This window comes from Bos taurus, chromosome 10 (assembly GCF_002263795.3).
Source record: "Bos taurus isolate L1 Dominette 01449 registration number 42190680 breed Hereford chromosome 10, ARS-UCD2.0, whole genome shotgun sequence".
Taxonomy (NCBI): Eukaryota; Metazoa; Chordata; class Mammalia; order Artiodactyla; family Bovidae; genus Bos; species Bos taurus.
Window position 1 is genome coordinate 55,920,115 of NC_037337.1, and position 21,315 is coordinate 55,941,429.

Sequence of the window (21,315 nt, forward strand, 5' to 3'; positions counted from 1 at the left end):
AAGAGGGATAGAAAGGGTTTCATTAAAACAGAATTTAATAAAAAGGACTTTAATAGTAGATGAATTCAGAGAAGAGGGTGGGACCAGTGGAAAAAAATCATAGTCTACTCTAGAACTTAGCTTTAAGCAAGGGAGGAAGGAAGGGGACTATCTGAGCAGAAGAGCAAAGTGACCTAACACACTTCTTAAAAAGGTTCCCTTATGCCGCCTTAAGGCTGTCTATGGAAAAATCCAGAAAGGCCAATGATGAGAATAGTGCAGTAATTCAGTCTTGAGAGGATAGTGCTTAAATTATGATCATGCAAAGCTAGGAGGAGGTATTAGAAGAAATCCTGTTCTGGTTAATTTTTGAAGAAATGGGTAATGGGATTCTCTGACAAATTGGATGACTTGTGTCAGAGAAAGAGATGTGTCAGAACCGGAAGTGTATGATCAGGTCACCCAAGACAGCTGTCTTGCTTTCTGTGCATCCACTGCTCCACTAGTGTCTATTTCAGCTACACCCTACTACCTGACTGATCTCCTGTATACTTGCCTCAGGCCCCATCTAAAGATTCATCTAACTTTGAGTGAGTGAGTGAGTGAAGTCACTCAGTCGTGTCCGACTCCTTGCCACCCCATGGACTGTAACCCACCAGGCTCCTCCATCCATGGGATTCTCCAGGCAAGAATACTGGGGTGGGTTGCCATTTCCTTCTCCAGGGGATCTTCCCAACTCAGGGATCGAACCCAGGTCTCCTGCATTGCAGGCAGATGCTTTAAACTCTGAGCCACCAGGGAAGCCCATAATAACTTATCAAAGGGGTGGTGAAGGGCATGCTCCTCTGCTGGTTTCTCTGGTAATGGATGAGTCAATGGGACATCAATTCCCCATATATCTGGTAACCCCACTTTCTTCCCAGGATGAAGATGATAACCATATTCTGTCCACTGTCTGGGATACGCAGTGGGATGTCACTCCAAGACCTTCTTTCAGACAAGTAAGATCCCCCTATCAACTAAACCACTGATGTCTGTTGCTGACTCCAGGCTTTTTCTTTGGTCTTGAAGCTGGGTGAGCTGGGCAAGCTGGCCTGTGGGAGGCAGCACAACACCAAAATTTCAACCTAAATAACTGGTACAATGGAAGTAGCTTTAACTTAGATGAGCAAGTCTGTGTTTGGATGATCAAAAGATCAGTTTCTGACAAGTTAATACTGATAAGCCTGTTACACATACAAGTAGATTTCCAATAGACATCTGAGTAGATGAGCCTGGAGTAGTGTAGATGCCTGGACTAGTGGCAAAATTTGAGAATTATTAGAGAAGAATTTAAAGAAATGAAACTAGATGAGTACAGAGAAGAGAAGGGTTCCAAAAAGTAAACCCTGGGTAATTCTAGCCGTATGGCATTAAGTAAATGAAAAAGAACAAAGCAATAAAGAAAAAAAAAAAAAAAACAGCCACTGAGATAGGAGGAAAAATAAGTTTAAGAGGGGTGTCCTGGAATCTAGAGAAGAAAGACTTTCTTGGAGAAAGGATTGATGAGATATATTAAGTGATACTGAACACCATAGGATGAAGACTGATGACTGATCACTATATTTAGCAAAGTGATGGTCACTGATGATTTGGACAAGATTATTTTTGATGAAGTGATGGGGTAAAATCTGACTGGAGTTGGTTCCAGATAAGAATAGATTGAAGATTTAGTATTTTTTTTTAAATTTTCTATAGATTGAGCTATAGATTTAATGCAATCCCAACCAAAATCCCGGTGAGAACTAATATAATCTAAACAATACTGAAAAATAACAAAAAAAAGTGGAAGATGCATACTATCTAATTTTAAGATTTGCTATAAGGCTTCACCAACAATATAACATGGTGATGATTAAAGTATAGACATTTGGAAATCACGGAGTCCAGAAAGAGACTCAAACAAATGTGACCAACTGAATTTTTATAACGATACAACTGCAATTCATTGTATAAGGGATGAGCATATTAATAAATGGTATGAAATGGTATGAAAACTACAGAACATGCATAAACAATAAAATGATCCTTGACTCATTTTTCACTTATTGGGAAAAAAAAAAAAAACTCTCAAAATGAAACACAGGACTAAACATACAAAGTAAAATAAAACACTTGGAAGAAAAATAGAAAAATTTCATTGTGATCTTAGCTTCTTAGCCAGTAGCACTATCTCCAAATAGAAAAACTGATAAAGTAGATTTTATCAAAATTAAAAACTTTTGATATGCAAAGATAATGTTAGAGAATGATAAAACAAGGCACAGACAGGAGGAAAATATCAGAAAATAAAGTACCTTACAAAAGATTTGTGTCCAGGATATACAAAGAACTTAATACTCAACTGCTGCTGCTGCTGCTGCTGCTAAGTCGCTTCAGTCATGTCCGACTCTGTGCGACCCCAGAGACGGCAGCCCACCAGGCTCCCCCGTCCCTGGGATTCTCCAGGCAAGAACACTGGAGTGGGTTGCCATTTCCTTCTCCAATGCATGAAAGTGAAAAGTGAAAGTGAAGTCGCTCAGTCGTGTCCAACTCTTAGTGACCCCATGGACTGCAGCCCACCAGGCTCCTCTGTCCATGGGATTTTCCAGGCAAGAGTACTGGAGTGGGGTGCCATTGCCTTCTCCGTAATACTCAACAGTAAGAATGAAAAGTGGTCAAAACATTTCAACAGGTTTTTCACAAAAGACACTCAATTGGCAAATCAGCCCAATAAAGCACATCAACATTATTAATTATAATTTTATAGAAGGAAAAAATTAAGACCACAATATGAAACAACTCTATTCCTAGTAGAATGGCTAAAAATAAAATAAAATCATGGAAAATGACAAGAACTTCCCCAGAAGATGCAGAACAACTGCAATTGGCAATTCTTGTAAAGTTTAACATACATTTAACAAATTAGTGAAGAATCTCACTCCTTGTTACTTATCCAAGGAAAGTGAAAATGTATGTTTACACAAAAACATATATGAATATTTTTGACAGTTTTATTTGATATGACCCAAAACTAAAGACTACCCAAATGCATGTAGTACATACATAACAAAGGATTACTACTCAGAAAAAAAAAAAAAAAAAAAGAATCAACTGTAGATACACTCAACAAGATGGATGAATAGCCAATATATTACACTACAAAGATTATTTCATTCATACAATATTCTGGTAAAGGTAAAACTATAGGGGGACAATAACAAATCAGGGTGTGGGAGAGAGGCTGGCTGTAAAGGGGAAACATAAGGGAACCCTGGAGGGTTATGAACTTCTGTATCTTAATTATAGTGGTAGTTATGATAACCACACATGTCAAAACCAATAGAACTTGACAAGAAGAGTGAAATTTACTGTCTACAATGAGGGGAAAAAATGACACTAGAAGGAGAAAATGTGTTCACAAGATAATGGAAGAAAATAAATTTGGAACAAAATGTTAAAAGGACTATTTTGATGAGTCTTAGTATTAAAGGAAAAAAGGATAAGAGTAGTAACGGTACCAGGGACCTTCCTGGTGGTTCAGATGGTAAAGAATCTGCCTGCAATGTGGGAGACCCAGGTTTGATCCCTGGGTTGGGAAGATCACCTGGAGGAGGAAATAGCAACCTGCTCCAGTAATCTTGCCTGGAAAATACAGTGGACAAAGGAGCCTGGTAGGCCACAATCCATGGGGGTCGCAAAGAGTTGGACATGAGTAAAAGTTGGACATGAGCAGCTAACACACACATACACACAATAACTGGAAAAAAAAATGGAGAGAAGCAATATCTTTAAGGCTGGAAATGATAGTATGTTTGGTGAACAGGAGTATCCAGTGTAGAGGGGAAGACTGATAATTCAGGTGAGTGAGGAAGATTGCTGGACGACTATTTTAGTAACTCAGGAGTAAAACCGAGCAGGACTCCATGAGGATCCTGGGCGCTGGACCCTTTTTGTTCAGCCTCTATGTCCTAGTCTGAGTTTCACAGGGCAAGTTCAAACAGTTGCTAATCAGGGAAGTCAATCCCAAAGGAAATGAACCCTGAATATTCCTTGAAAGGAGTGATGCTGAGGCTGAAACTCTAATACTTTGGCCACCTGATGCGAACAGCTGACTCACTGAAAAAGACTCTGAAAGACTGAAGGCAAAGAAGAAGGGGGCAGAAGAGGATGAGATGGTTGGATGGTGTCACTGACTCAATGGACATAAATTTGAGTGAACTCTGGGAGATAGTGTACTCCATGGGGTCACAAGAGTCTGACAGGACTTAGGGAAAGAACAAGAAATCAGTGAAGGGAGGGGATGCAGAGATAAGGGCAGAGTAGCCAAGAAACAAAGTGCAGCCTTGGGGCAGGCAACCCAACTGAACTGGTAGCCTCAGTTCAGTTCAGTTCAGTTGCTCAGTCATGTCTGACTCTTTGTGACCCCACGGACTGCAGCACACCAGGCTTCCTTGACCATCATCAACTCCTGGAGCTTACTCAATCTCATGTCCTTCGAGTCGGTGATGCCATCCAACCATCTCATCCTCTGTTATCCCCTTCTCCTCCCACCTTCAATCTTTCCCAGCATCAGAGTTCTTCACATCAGGTGGCCGAAGTACTGGAGTTCCAGCTTCAACCTCAGTCCTTCCAAAGAACATCCAAGACTGATTTCCTTTAGGATTTATGGGTTTGATCTCCTAGCAGTCCAAGAGACTCTCAAGAGTCTTCTCCAACACCACAGCTCAAAAGCATCGATTCTTCAGTGCTCAGTTTTCTTTATAGTTCAACTCTCACATTTACACATGACCACTGGAAAAACCAAAGCTTTGACTAGACAGACCTTTGTTAGCAAAGTAATGTCTCAGCTTTTCAATATACTGTCTAGGTTGGTCATAGCTTTTCTTCAAAGGAGCAAGCATCTTTTAATTTCATGGCTGCAGTCACCATCTACAGTGATTTTGGAGCACAAAAAAATAGTCACTCACTCTTTCCATTGCTTCCCCATCTATTTGCCATGTATTGATGGGACCGGATGCCATGATCTTAATTTTTTGAATGTTGAGTTTTAAGCCAACTCTTTCACTCTCCTCTTTCCCTTTCATCAAGAGGCTCTTCAGTTCTTTCTTTCCTTTCTGCCATAAGGGTGGTATCATCTGCATATCTGAGGTTATTGATATTTCTCCCAGCAATCTTGATTCCAGCTTGTGCTTCATCCAGCCCAGCATTTTCCATGATTTACTCTGTATATATGTTAAATAAGCAGGTTCACAATATATAGCCTTGATGTACTTTCGCGATTTGGAGCCAGTCCGTTGTTCCATGTCCAGTTCTAACTGTTGCTTCTTGACCTGCCTACAGGTTTCTCAGGAGACAGGTCAGGTGCTCTGGTATTCCCATCTCTTTAAGAATTTTCCACAGTTTGTTGTGATGCACACAGTCAAAGACTTTGGCATAGTCAATAAAGCAGAAGTAGATGTTTTTCTGGAACTCTGTTGATATTTCAATGATCCAAAGGATGCTGGCAATTTGATCACTGTTTCATATGTCTTTTTTAAGTCCAGCTTGAACATCTTGAAGTTCATGGTTCACATAGTGTTGAAACCTCGCTTGGAGAATTTTGAGCATTATTTTGCTAGTGTGTGAGATGAGTGCAATTGTGGGGTAGTTTGAACATTCTTTGGCATTGCCTTTCTTTGGGATTGGAATGAAAACTGACTTTTCCCATTTCTGTTGGCCACTGCTGAGTTTCCAAATTTTCTGGCTTATTGAGTGCATCACTTTCACAACATCATCTTTTAGGATTTGAAATACCTCAAGTGGGATTCTATCACCTCCACTAGCTTTGCTTGTAGTGATGCTTCCTAAGGATCACTTGACTTTGCATTCCAGGATGTCTGACTCTAGGTGAGTGATCATACCATCATGGTTATCTGGGTCATGAAGATCTTTTATTGTTTAGTTCTTCTGTGTATTTTTCCTACCTCTTCTTAACATCTTCTGCTTCTGTTAAGTCCACACCATTTCTGTCCTTTACTGTGTCCATCTTTGCATGAAATGTTCCCATGGTATCTCTACTATTCTTGAAGAAATCTCTAGTCTTGCCCATTCTATTGTTTTCTTCTATTTCTTTGCATTGATCACTGAAGGAAGGCTTTCTTATCTCTCCTTGCTATTCTTTGGAACTCTGCATTCAAATGGGTATATCTTCCCTTTTCTGCTTTGCCTTTAGCTTCTCTTATTATCTTAGCTATTTTTAAGGCGAGCTCAGACAACAGTTTTGCCTTTTTGCATTTCTTTTTCTTGGGGATGGTTTTGATCAGTGCCTCCTGTACAATGTCAGGAACCTCTGTCCACAGTTCTTCAGGCACTGTGTCTATCAGATCTAATCCCTTGAATCTATACTTCCACTGTATAATTGTAAGGGATTAACCTCAAGGATTTATAATTGGAAGGGATTTACCTGCAATGTGGGAGACCTGGGTTCGATCCCTGGGTCAGGAAGATCCCCTGGAGAAAGAAATGGCAACCCACTCCAGTATTCTTGCCTGGAGAATCCCATGGATGGAGGAGGCTGGTGGGCTACAGTCCACGGGGTCGCAAAGAGTTGGACACGACTGAGCGACTTAACTTTAACGTCAAGGAACACACATAACAAAATCAGTAAACTCTTTATAGAACTAAAGTCCAACACATGGAAAATGTCAGCACTATTCATTCTAGAGAAGTCCACCTGAGGCCAGATGAAAGGAACCAGAGAAATTCAAGAGATTACCTCAGACAAAATCAAAGAAGCACAGGCCCTGAGCACACCCTGATCAAATCAGCAACATCGGGCCTACCTTCTCCCCCACCCCCACAGCACTTGACGAATTTTTTTCTATTTCACCCAAAACTGTCTCAGAGATTTGATTAAGTACCAGTGCAGAGAGGCCAAATTTTTGGCATCAGGAGGGGAGGAAATTAATTGCATGAGTAGAAGATATAGCTGTTTTTTTAGGAGAACAAATATCTAAGCAATAACAATGCAAAACAAAATTAGACTATGGACACAGGCATAGGTAAGCAGGCAGATGGGGGAGGTGGCAGGTGTCTGTGGTCAGAGCTTGAGGAAACTCTCCTCATTTTTCAGTGAAATAGGAAGCAAGGTTATCAGTTATTAGTGAGGGTGGTGGAGGAGGAGCTGCAAGTTTAAGAAGATTTTGTTTCCTAAACACCACAAGGCTGTTGACTTAAGAATGGCAGGTTTGGAGCACTGTGTTGGCACTCCCCGCCCTCATTTCCATTTCCCCACCCACTCAATGTCAATGGCAGGCATCACTTGTCAATGAGCAAACATTCCTAGTGAGCCAGGACTGGGTATCGCTTTAACTTTCCAGAAACTGGAACAATGTGTAAATATTTGTTGTTTAGTTGCTCAGTCATGTCCAACTCTTTGCAATCCCATGGACTATAGCACACCAGGCTTACCTATCCTTCACTATCTCCAGGAGTTTGTTCAAACTCATGTCCACTGAGTCGATGATGGCATCCATCATCTGTTGCCCCCTTTTCCCCCTGCCCTCCATTTTTCCCAGTATCAGGGTCTTTTCCAGGGTGTTCGGTGTTTGCATCAAGTGGCCAAAGTACTGGAGCTTCAGGTTCAGTATCAGTCCTTCCACTGAATATTCAGGGTTGATTTCCTTTAGGATTGACTGGTTTGATCTCCTTGCTGTCCAAGGGACTCTCCAGCACCACATTTTGAAACATCAATTCTTTGATGCTCAGTCTTCTTACGGTCCAACTCTCACCTCTGTACATGACTACTGGAAAAATTATAGCTTTGACTATATGGAGATAAATATATATATATATATATATTACACACACACACATATATATATAAACTGAGGTTATCATATATAATCTATATGATAGTGTGTGTGTGTGTGTGTATATATATATATAGTTAGTATACACACACACACACACATATATACATATATGGACTTACATATCTCTGGATATAGATAGATAGATCGCCCACCAGTGCAGGAGACCCAGGTTTGATCTCTGGGTCAGGAGGATCTCCTAGAGGAGGAAATGGCAACCTGCTCCAATATTCTTGTTAGGAAAATCCCACGGACAGAGAAGCCTGGCAGGCTGCAGGCCATAGGGTCATAAAGAGTCAGACACAACTGGATGACTGAGCATGTATGTATACACACACACACACACACACATATGAAAAAAGAAGTCCAGCAAAATAGCTGAGTTAAAGCTGAAATGCAAAGTGAACATCATTTCCATTTAAAGTCCTTAGAGATTTTTTTTTTTAAGTAAGTGCCATGTCAACTCATTGGAGAGCTTTGTTTAAGATGGATTTAACTTAAAATTAAATTTGAGCCAAATGTATCAGAATATCCTAAGCATCTGGGATAATCCTTTTCTCAACATTTTATATTGTAACATTCATTTAGCAAAGGCACCACATCTTATTCACCAGGGATGAATAATACTTATCAAGACACAGGTAAAACAAGACTTTACCAGGGAATAAATGTGTGTCACGTGGGGACAGTGACCAAAAAATAAATAAATAAACGATGTACCTTCATCCTAAAAAAGGTGATACTTGTTAGCAGGTCAACAGTTGATTTCAGGTCTTGCAGTCTTTCAGCATTGCTGGCAGGAAAGTGTTCCTGGTTAATTAGAAAACAGGAAATGGGTAAATTACCAGCATTAAGCCTCCAGTGGGAAATAAACTAGCTTTCAGTGGGAAAAATAAAAAAGGTAAGTAAATTATGTAAAATTTAGAAAGTATCACTACAGTATTCTCACAACATTTTTACTATAAAATATTACAGAGGGTAAAAAAGTTGGAGATAGTCTTGTCTTAGTCTTAGAAAGTCATTCTTCTGTTTATTCCCACAATATAATAAAAATGTACAAAATAATAGCATTAATGCGGCACTATTAGGTTACTCATCTTTGATTCATAAATAGTATTGTTATGGAAAGAGGGAAGGTCAGTACATATTTGAAAAATATGTTTTATAATTTTATCAAGAAAGGTAATTTTTTTTGAAAATACTTTTGGGAGTCTTTACATGTGCTATATTTACTTTTTGTTATAAAGAAACTTTTAAAAATTAAAAAGATAAAAATTAGACTGCACTGTACTTCTCTACAAAATGTATTTGGGATTTAAACAAAAAGTTTGGTGAGAAATGTCATATAAGAACAGATGTTCAGAATTCTGAAGAAACGGAAAGGTATAATTATTAAAATATTAAAGAAACGATTTTATCATTGAGAAATTTCTTGTATTAACATGCTTTCAGAGAGGCTTTTTAAATAGTCATCAGAAAAAATACAGGTAACTTTTCTTAGTAGATATTCAAGAACTCAAGCAAAGTTGGGGTGTCAAAGTGATGGTGAACGTGGTGGCCTCAAGGTCCTTCTTGTTCCCAAACATCATTTTCACCGCCTGGCATAGCAGTTCCCTTCTCATAGCATTGGCCCCAGTTCCAACATGATAGATGAGTCAGACAAAACCTGGTATTATAATTTCCAGAAATGTGCATTAAAGATATTCTTCAATAAAATACTAAAAAAAAAAAAGAATATCGAAGAGATACATATGTGGACATATGTAAACACGTTTAGAATAAACCATTAAGTAAAGAATACAATAGCTATTAGTACAGATTTTTTGGTAAATAAAATATGCAATTATTTTTTTTGTAATTAAGGTATTCTGTAACTAAAATTATATGTTTGTTTTTACACACATACATGAATATATTTGTGTGTGTGAGTTTGTGTGTGTTTCACGTGGAGGTAAAGTGTAGAACTATTCACAATGAACTCTGGACAGCTTCACAAACACACATTGTCTTGATCCAGGAGTGAACTAAGCAGTGACTACCAGAAGGAGTCTCAGAAGCTGAGGAAGTATCAGCAGGATATCTCATAAGAAGGGGGAGCTTTCAAGATGAGGCCTGGGCCACATACTTCTGCTTCATGAAGTAGCAGTCAGCCACTCAATCTGATGACTATTAAAATATTTAAAGCTCTATGTGTACACACACACAGAGTATTGTTGCAGGCTGAAGTGGAGTGAGGTACCTGGACAAGGGATGTGTACTTGATTATTTAGGAGACCTGCCTACTGTGACAGGACACAAGATTCCAAGATCATTATCTTTACTTCTCTTTACACAGTGGATAACTTTTTTACAATATGACAAGAAATGATCTGAGCCAAGCACAGCATTTTACCTTTAGGCAAAGAATTTTGTACGTACCCTATACTTTGACAGGTCAATTCTTAAAGAGTTATGCAACTGGTCCAGTAGTTTTATGAATTTTTCCCTCTGTACAAAGCAAACACAAAATAGGAAAGCGGAAATCAATGATCATTCTGAATGTAGTCCTCACAACAAAACGAGTCTGAGTTACGGTCCCCATTTTATAGCAGGTGTGGTGTTTAGTCTTCATGTTTGTCTCTTTTGTGACCCCATGCACTGTAGCCCACCAGGATCCCCTGTCTGTGGGGTTTTTCAGACAATCTTAAAGGATCGACTGCCTTTACAGTATATTTATGATTTAGTGCTAAAAAAAAAAAGTATAAAAATCAGGTGAACAAAAACTACTGATGCCTTCCTCTGATGTTGTTCAGGGTTGGACTGACCTCTTCAGAGAAGGATCTAAAGATGATAGGTGATAAGAATTAAGTAGTTTTGCTAACAATCATAAAGATATAGGTGTGTGGATTAAATAAATTAAACAAATTAGATATGGTAAAAACCATCAAAGTCACACAAAAAAGTTATAGGTCAACAAAAACCAGTCTGAGTCCCTGATTTCCAAACAAAAATGAAAAAAAAAAAAATAGGGAGATGGTTAGATGACATTAGAGGCTTATCCCTACATTAGTATTCTGTAAATACTACATTACACTCTGTAATATATTAGCAAAGGCAGAAATTGGAATTTCCCAGTAGTTTCACATATAAGGTAGATTTATGGGGTACATAACTTATATTCCTTGGAGTCACTGATCTTGATGAAATGAGCTGAATATTAACAGGAGTTGATAAATTGTTCCTAAGTTGAGACTTCAATTTTCTGAATAAACTGCCTTTTATCAGGTTTATACATCAGTGAACAAAGTTTGAGTATGGCTTCTGTGTTAACTAACCCCTGTGGTGGCAATGAAGGAGCCTAAGAAATGAAACTTGTCTTCCAGAAGCTTGTCATCTTATTAGGCAAGTAAGATTCTCCAGGAAAGCTGCCAAAAAACACAATGAATGCCTTGGATTTTTCCTTCTTATGCCCTATCATACCTTCCTAGGGGAAAAGGTATACTGCCCTTTATTAACTCCCCATCACCCACTGATGTGGGTCAGTGACTCTCAATCAAAACAGAAAAATAAAAGAGCCAGTACAATCATCAGTTTAGGTCACAGTAGTTAATCATTCAGTGATCATAAAAATCAATGTGTTTGTGTCAGTCTCTGAATGCTCTATGCGACCTCCGTTATTGGTATGAATCATTAAGACAGCTGACATGACTCTAGTCAATCATGCTATGACCCAAACACACTGGGATATCTCATATGGCCATCTGCCTAATACCCATTCTTCTTCTTTTCCTTACTAATAGAACCTCAAGAGTCAAATGTGTCCTTTATGAAACACTTACCTTCCCAGGCTATTTTTTTTTTTTTTTTTTACTCTAGGAATGGCCATATAGCAAAGTTTTGGCCAATAAGATGTATCTAGCTTATTAAAGGAGAAGGCAATGGCACCCCACTCCAGTACTCTTGCCTGGAAAATCCCATGGATGGAGGAGCCCTGGTGGGCTGCCGTCCGTGGGGTCGCTAAGAGTCGGACATGACTGAGCGACTTCACTTCACTTTTCACTTTCATGCATTGGAGAAGGAAATGGCAACCCACTCCAGTGTTCTTGCCTGGAGAACCCCAGGGATGGGGGAGCCTGGTGGGCTGCCATCTATGGGGTCGCACAGAGTCAGACACGACTGAAGCGACTTAGCAGCAGCAGCAGCAGCAGCTTATTAAGGAGATAGAACTAGCCAAAATATTACCAGTGAATTATTATTTAGAAAGATTCTAAAAGAATGTTGTGCAGAGTTGTATAATATTAGTGTTTGCCATATAATTCTTTGTCAGGTCATTTTTCCATTTGCCCTTTGTGTGTCCCTCCTTTTTCCACTTTAAACTCACACTAGATAAGAGAAGGTCAAATATACTGAGGCTATAAGATAAAAGCTAAACAAATGGTAAGAAGGATGAGGTAGGAAGATAGGAGCCCCCACATTTCACCCTTAATTCTGGCTGTCCATCCTTTCAAAACATTGCAATCCTGAGCAGTTGTATTAGCCCTGAAATCCTTACCACCTCTGGACTCAGATTACATGGGAAAAAAATATTGAGTTAACTCTGTTTAGTCTGTTTCATGCAGCTCAAGAAAATTCTGACTGATACAGATTATGCATTTGGTCTTTCTACCTAGGTCTTCAGTGCCCAGCTGGACAATTTACATTCAAAGAAAACAGAAAACTGGGGTGAAAACCACCAGGCTTGTTGTTGCTAAATCCCAAACAATATCAGATGATACGAAATTAAAAGTGTTCTACTGATTGAATTTTCATAGACATTTTTTAAACAGTAGGACAGCTTGAAATTTAATTTTATTTACCATGTTTCTATTTAACTAGAGTGAGATTGGCTTTGTGAGAGCAGAGGGGGCCTATTACCTACATGGTGTGATTTGAGAAATAAGAAAAGACTGTGTGATTAAAAAATGTTTCCCAAGGGGCATGCCGCATTCCTGCAACTGCCACGTTATGCCTGGTATTTGGTAGGGACCAAATCTATAACATTAGCAGTAAACATTATCTATGATCAAAAAGTAAGTTTTAATTAGTTGACAAGAATACTCCAGACCAGGGGTCAGCAAACTGCCTGTGAAGAGCCAGACAGTAAGTATTTGCAGCTCTGTGGTCTCTGTCACAACTAGTAAACTCTGCCATTGCGGCACAAGTGTTTCTACAAACAATACATAAATAAATGAGCATGGTTGTTCCCCAGTAAAATTTTGCTTATGGATACTGAAATGTAGATTTAATATAATTTTCATGCATCCAAAAAATGGTAATCTTTTGATTTTTTAAAACTATTTTAAAATGTAAAAGCTATTCTTCCGGGAGCCGGTGAGGCATTCCACTCGTGACAAAGGTCATGAGGAAGGAGGCTCGGCATACGCAAAGGTGGGATCGAGCCTCAGGAGTCCCCCCGGATATTCTTGAGCATCTACACCCCAAAAAACCAGAGTCTGCCTACTTTATTGCTTTGTGCTCTCACCTCTGACTTTACTGGGGGCTGTCCCCCACCACCATCTCGCTCTCTCTGTCAAAGAGTTAACTTACAGCTCCAATTAATAAAGTTCCTGGGCAATTAGGAGTGTTTAAATCCAAACCCCTCAGATGGCTCTCTAACTCGCCTGACAAGTTTACCCGGACTCCTACAGCTATGCATACGATTGTTTACAGTCTCCCAGCCTCGAGAGGCATGGGAAGCTTAAGATATTCAAATAGCTTAGAGCCTCTCAGAGAGTTAGAAACTGTCAGAATAAGACTAGTAAAGGATTTCATTGATGAGCCAATGCTTGTTGCCAAGTTTTCACATCCCCTGAATTGTATCCTTGAATGTGTATAATTAATATAGTTGGTATGTAGAAAAAATAAGTAGTGGCCTTGGTGTTAGTAACTTTAGACCCTTAAGGTAATAAATTCTTTCCTTTGTTGTAAACCCATTACATATTCGCCCTATAGGAATGCAATTTTATCTTAGGAAGATGGCGCCAAACCTTAAAATAATTACTCTTAGAGAAAATAAGTCTTTGTTGATAAGTCCTTGTCAAGAGTCATAAAATGTTAATAGGCCTTCTGGCCAGAAGATGATGTAAATCACCTAAACCATTTGTATACGATAAATTTGCAGGAAAGAAACCCTGGTTGTTGATAAGGATCAAAAACTGCTGACTTTGCATCCCCTATTATCCTCTATGTGTAACTTAGCGTATATAAGCCCCTGTTAAAAATAAAGCTACGGGCCTTGCTCACCAATGCTTGGTCTCCCAAGAATTCTTTTCACATTCTGGCTGAAGTCTCCATCTGGAGCGCGGAACCCACCATGCTTACTAATTATGCCTGGGCTTCTAAGACCCACTCGAGAAGGTGTCTGGGGTGGGGCACCTTCCACTATTCAAGAGGGCGCCTGCAGCCTACGTAAGTGCTGCAAACTTCTTGTCTTGAAGTTTTATTGGTCTCCCGCGTAAACCAAGCTACTCAGCCTCTTTTCTCCACTGAATTTTCCTACTGAGCTATCCTCATTCTATTACTCTTTATATCTCTAATTAGCATATAAATAGTCGCCTAGGCCGTCTCTCCTTCGAATACCCTGGATCAGCCGGGGCTGGACCCCCGCACTATTCTTAACTATAAGCCATACAAAACCAGCTGGTGGGCCACTTTTGGCCCAAGGAAAGAGGGAGTATTTTGAGTAGGGGGAGGCAGTTGTTATCCCACAAGGACACTCTTAGTAAGTTTCCCTAGGATCCTGGGAATCGTGGAAGGATTATAAGGAAGGTGTGTAAAGGATGATAAGGAACCTCTGCATCATCGCCAGGTTCTCTCTCGATCTGCTTGCTTCTCAGTATCTCACTCCAAAATCAGTGGTAGATTTACCTGAGCTAAAGGTGTTTAAGCTCTGGGGGATCTTCACTTGATTCAGCTTCCCAGGGATGAGCCCTAGCTGCATGTTCAACCTGCTCTTAGATTTTTACAAAATTTATGAGAATAGGATAAACATATTCTGACCTGGACCAGAAAATTGTATTTTCTATAAAGCATTTCCTAGATTATATCAAAAGCAGTCATTCTTTAGGCTGAACAGAAATATTTCAAGTAGAATTAATGAATAGGCTATTTTGATAAATTTTGATAATTTAATTAATGCTAATTGTATGAATATTTTAGAAATATTTGCATTCCTTGTAGATTTGAGATTAATACTGATATTTGCAGGGATACCATAAAATTATAAAATGTGAATGAAACAATGCTATCAATGATACACTAATTAATAAATGACATAAATTCATGACATAAATTCAAAGAGTATATAGTCACTTAATAGGCAAAGTTGAAGAGCACTGAGATATCATCCACAGAGCAAGAAAGCCTAATGTTTTGCTCAGTTTGACTAAACTTTAGATAGGCTTCTTCTTGACTCTGAATCTTACTTCCAATTTTTGGTTTTTTTTATTTTTAAAGTACTTTTTTTTTTAGGTTCCTTTTTTTTTTCCACAATAGTAAAAGATGTTTATCAGTTTTCACAATCAATAGGATGACAAAAAATAAAAGATAATTACAATCGCAAGGCATAACAGGAACCTGATTAACAATATAAAATAGTTACATACAATTTGGGGGGTCAAGCAGATTCATATGTTAAGTGGAAGTACATACACAAACAAGTGCACATTTTCATCCACCCAGCCAGTCTGTCTTTGGTTGGTTCATTTAATCCATTTACATTTAAGGAAATTATTGATATGTATGAGAAAGAAATGGCAACCCACTCCAGTATTCTTGCCTAGAGAATTCAGTGGACAGAGGAGCCTGGTGGGCTGCTGTCCATGGGGTCGCACAGAGTCAGACATGACTGAAGCGACTTAGCATGCATGCATGCATTGGAGAAGGAAATGGGAACCCACCCCAGTATTCTTGTCTGGAGAATCCTAGGGACGGAGAAGCCTGGTGGGCTGCCGTCTATGCGGTCGCACAGAGTCACGACTGAAGCGACTTAGCAGTAGTAGCGGCAGCAAAATCCTATTACCATTTTCTGAATTGTTCTGGTTTATTTTCTGTAGATCTTTTCCTTCTCATTTCCTGCCTAGAGAAGTTCCTTTAGCATTTGTTGTACAGCTGGTTTGCTAAGTCACGTCAGTCGAGTCCAACTCTGTGCGACCCCATAGACAGCAGCCCACCTGGCTTCCCCGTCCCTGGGATTCTCCAGGCAAGAACACTGGAGTGGGTTGCCATTTCCTTCTCCAATGCATGAAAGTGAAAAGTGAAAGTGAAGTCGCTCAGTCATGTCCGACTCTGTGCAACCCCATGGACTGCAGCCTACCAGGCTCCTCCATCCATGGGATTTTTCAGGCAAGAGTACTGGAGTGGGGTGCCATGGTTTGGTGGTGTTGAATTCTCTTAACTTTTGCTTGTCTGGAAAGCTTTTGATTTCTTCATCAAATCTTAGCAAGAGTCTTGCTGGGTAGAGTTTTCTTGGTTGTAGTTCTTCCCTTTCATCAATTTAAAAATACCATACCCTTCCATCAACATAAACATTCCCTCTGGTTTATAGAGTTTCTGTTGAGAAATCAACTGATAGCCTGATGGGAGTTCTCAGGTATATTATTGATTGTTTCTTCCCTTAATGCTTTTAATATTTTATCTTTGTTAACTTTTGTCAGTTTGATTACTATGTATCTTGGTCTATTCCTCCTTGGGTTTATCCTGCCTGGTACTCTCTGGGTTTCCTAGATTTAGCTGACTATTTCCTTTCCCCATGTTGGGGAAGTTTTCAGCTATTACCTCTTCAAATATTTTCTCAGGTCCTCTCTCTCTCTCTCTCTCTCTCTTTTTTCTTTTTGCAATTTGTTTTAGACATTATGTTTTTTTCTATTTTTTTTTTTCCATTTTCTATGATTGCAAGCATTTCTTGTCATTTTATCAGAAATTTCAGGTTTCTCAGGGATTTGGAAAAGGAACACATATGTTGGAACATGGCTCTGTGATCAGGGGGAAGAGCTGACTTTTTAAATTATTACATAAGTTTCAGGTGAAGTGTTATAGTTTGACATATCTATACATTGCATAGGGATCACCACCACAAGTCTAGTTTCCATTCATCACCATACCGCTGAATCCCTGCCTGATACAGATGCTCTTTCACCTCCAAACTTTCCTTTACAGAGTGAACTTTCTAAGTCAGAAATTCTAACAGATTCTACATGATTCCTCAAGAATTAAGTCCAAATATCTTAGTGGGCATTAAAGGCCCTCAGTCATCTGATGTCAATCCAGCAACACAACAATCTCTTATATTTCCATCTTTTATTCTATCTGCCCTACTTAGTAGGCACACTACACACCCTTTTAACTTACTTTTGCATCTTTTCCTTGTCTTTACTTCAAAGACCCAGGTAGTTTTCCTACTATTTCTTGGACTTTGAAAAATACTACTCACCCCTAAAAGTACTGTTCCTTTCGGCAAGCTTCCATGAGCCTCTGAAGAGTATCAGTCACTTTCTCCTCCTCAATCTCAAAGCACATTTATAAATATGAGCTCCTTTGACACCCCATTTGGGGAATGATTTATGGTTATTATCACACACAGTTATCTGACTATCCCATTAGAGTATAAGCCTCAGAGAACAGAGGTCAATATCTATCTTTCAGTCCCTCTACTACTGGCCATTATGCCTTACATGAAGTATTACATAAATATGCATTTGATGAATAAGTGAATAAGTAAAAGAATACATGTAATAATAAGGGATTGTTGTTGCTGTTTAGTTGCCCAGTTGTACGGGTCTCTTTGTGACCCCATGAACTGCAGCACACCTGGCCTCCCTGTCCCTCACCATCTCCCAGAGTTTGTCCAAGTTCATGTTCATTCCATGGGTGATGCAGGGTATTTATTTTGTGGGGCACTGGCTATGTCAAAGAAGGTGTCTATGCTGAAGAAAAAAAATGAGACTAGATAAACATAAATTTTACTAATAATTTATTTGCTATTTGTGTCTTAAGATAGGGCCACCCAGGTGACTCAGTGTTAAAGAATCTGTCTGCCTATGCAGGAGACATGGGTTTGATCCCTGGGTTGGGAAGATCCCCTGGAGAAAATGGCAACCCATGCCAGTATTCTTGCCCGGGAAATCCCATGGACAGAGGAGCCTGGTGGGCTATAGTCTTAAAATACTTACTAAAGTTCCTAAATTATTTTCTTCAGAGTTGAAAAACGGACTCCCACCTAATGGAAATTCTTCTTTTTCAACTCTTGTTCTACCTATGGTGTTTTCAACACCAATGAAGATGTTTTTGTTTAATCAAATTCTTTGATCTTGACTCCCAGCAATCTTTGCACACAAGGGTGTGCTGAAAAACCATTTCTTCAAAAGAATAAAGCCTTGATTTTTAGCATTTACCAATTTTCATGATGTACATACTCTCTGTATTTCCAGTTTCAAGAATGGCTGTATTCAACAACCAGCCTGCAATATTCTTTAAAATTCAGCAATCATTGTCTGTCAGCAGACACAAACTAGCTCTAGGACACCACTATTTTGCGCTCAATTTTCAACAATCTTCCTCTAGGTATGGACGATGGCTCTTTCCTGATGGCTCAGTGGGTAAAGAATGCAGGAGACACAGGAGACTCGGGTTTGATCCCCGGGTTGGGAAGATCCTCTGGAGCAAGGCATGGCAACCCACTCCAGTATTCTTGCCTAGAGAATTCCCATTGATAGAGGAGCCTGGAGGGCTACTGTCCATGGGGTTGCAAAGTCAGACACAACTGAGAGATTAAGCACAGCAGCAGCATTATTTTTCTACCCAAATCCTTTGTCTCTGTCACTATCATGATTCCATTTATCAAACCTAGATTCCAGTGAGTCACTTCAACTTTTTTTGATTGCCTAAACCTTCCATTGCCTCTTTTTTTTTTTGGCAAAATTTCAGCCTTATGCTGAATCTGTTACTACATCAGAATCTGCATGCTGAGAAATTCTGAGAAAAATGCACAGCCACATGAATTATTATGACAACAGAGTTATGCTTCCTGATGCCAAATGAGACCTTCAGCTTTTCTAGGAACTTGTCTTATGAGGCCCCAAGGCATTCGTCTTTCTATTCCCTTCAGGAGCTTAACTAGACCTTTTCCAGCCACCTCTAGCTCGCACATCTCTATCATAGGCCTTATCTTATACATGGATTTTTATTGTCCTGGAGACAATCAGAGAAGATCAGGAAATGCTGTAATGTAATGTGAAGAAGGCTGAGCGCCAAAGAATTGATGCTTTTGAACTGTGGTGTTGGAGAAGACTCTTGAGAGTCCCTTGGACTGCAAGGAGATCCAACCAGTCCATCCTGAAGGAGATCAGCCCTGGGATTTCTTTGGAAGGAATGATGCTAAAGCTGAAACTCCAGTACTTCGGCCACCTCATGCGAAGAGTTGACTCATTGGAAAAGACTCTGATGCTGGGAGGGATTGGGGGCAAGAGGAGAAGGGGACGACAGAGGATGAGAAGGCTGGATGGCATCACTGACTCGATGGACATGGGTCTGGGTGAACTCCGGGAGTTGGTGATGGACAGGGAGGCCTGGCGTGCTGGGATTCATGGGGTCTCAAAGAGTCGGACATGACTGAGCGACTGATCTGATCTGAATGTAATTAGGGAAATGCTGACTTCATCAAAATTTCACTCCTATATCAAAAACTTAGCATTCTCTGCAAGGACTCACACAACATTGCCTCAAATTTCAGAGCAGAACTTGTTCTTTTTTCAATTTCAAAGAATGTTCCTCCTTCAGTCCTCTTGACCAGGTTTACTTCTTTGTCCTCTGGAATGTTATGAAATCACTTATGCTCCATCCGATAAATTTGCAACATCACTTTTGCAGCTACTTCCTGTCCTGCTGCTACTGCTAAGTTGCGTCATTTGTGTCCAACTCTGTGAGACCCCATAGATGGCAGCCCGCCAGGCTCCGAGGTCCCCGGGATTCTCCAGGCAAGAACACTGGAGTGGGTTGCCATTTCCTTCTCCAATGCATGAAAGTGAAAAGTGAAAGTGAAGTCACTCAGTCGTGTCCGACTCCTAGCGACCCCATGGGCTGCAGCCTACCAGGCTCCTCCGTCCATGGGATTTTCCAGGCAAGAGTACTGGAGTGGGGTGCCATTGCCTTCTCCCACTTCCTGTCCTAACAATGTATAAATATGTTCAGTGTATCTTATTAAACACTAAAAACTCCTACTCTACCAGACAGTAAAAATAACATGTTTTTTTAATGATAAAGCCTTTCAATCTTAACCAATCTCTCTTACCATTTCATTCAAGCTGCTTAACAGATTAGTGTCAATTTCCTCACACATTTTCTCTATTTTTTCATTATTATAAATTAAAAATATGATATAGAAAAATGTACAACTTTAACATAAAGATGAATACAAGCCTCCTCCCCCGCCCACACACACATCAAAAAAAAATATTAGCTCTTTCCTACCAAGTGGTTGCACCACTGGCATTTCGGTACATTTTCTTTCAGGCTTGTTTCTAAACCAGTAACTATGTATGTACATATATGTATGTGTGTGTGTTTTCAGTGCTGGAAATAGAGTATATACAGTTTTGTATGTATATGTTTTTATTTGTCATTAGTTTATGGGCATTGCTCAATTATATACACGTTCCTTTAAAAACTTGATTTTTAAGTTACTGAAATAAAAAAAAAACTTGATTTTTTAAATGATTGCATTATATTTTAGGGAATAAACAAACCCTAATTTATACCACTATTGATACACACTATTCACTGGGGATTTCTAAGAAATTAGGCTTTAATCTCAACCACTTCACTTAGCAATGACCTCCTAAGTGCCAAAACCTCATTTCTTTCTGGATCTTACTTGGACTTTTTACAACAGTTGACAAAGCAATACCTCCTCTTTTCTTAAAATATTTTTACCTTGTCTTTCATAATGTAGGATTTTTATTATCATTTTTACCCAATTTGTCTAACAATTTTTCTCAGTGAACTTTGCTTGCCCCTCTTCTTCAAACACATGTGTTCTATAGTTTTCACTTTATTCATCTAAACCATGACTTTAAATAGCACTGCACACAACAAATCTGGGTTTGGAAGAGTAGTGATTTTCTTTTCTTAAATATATGTTTGCTTTACAATTCTTATAGGTAAGAAATCTTTTCCACTCTTTTTATTTTTTTAAGATTAAAAGTGTCTAGATTACACCTTTGGGCAAGGTAAAAAGGGGGCTCTATAATGGTGTTTCTATCTGAATCACAACTGACAGTATCAGCTTCAGAAATCAGATTAATAAGAACTTCAGGCCGAGTGGATCTGGGGAATGTTATACTTTTGTATATGTATTTTCCTGAGCAAATTGGATTATTTTCTATAGGTAGAGAAAAATCTAGCCAAATTTATGTATCAAGTCACCAAGTTATCAAGATGTAGTCTGAAAAAA

The 21,315-nt window shown here is 39.3% G+C and overlaps 1 protein-coding gene across 1 annotated transcript in view; it reads right to left on the reverse strand.

Moving 5' to 3' along the window:
- The window catches only part of UNC13C (unc-13 homolog C), a 685,158-nt gene that overhangs the window by 284,577 nt on the left and 379,266 nt on the right, over positions 1–21,315 (reverse strand). The window contains 2 exon segments of the mRNA NM_001206460.1: positions 8,571–8,660; positions 10,269–10,337. Of these exon segments, the coding sequence (NP_001193389.1) occupies positions 8,571–8,660; positions 10,269–10,337 (159 nt within the window).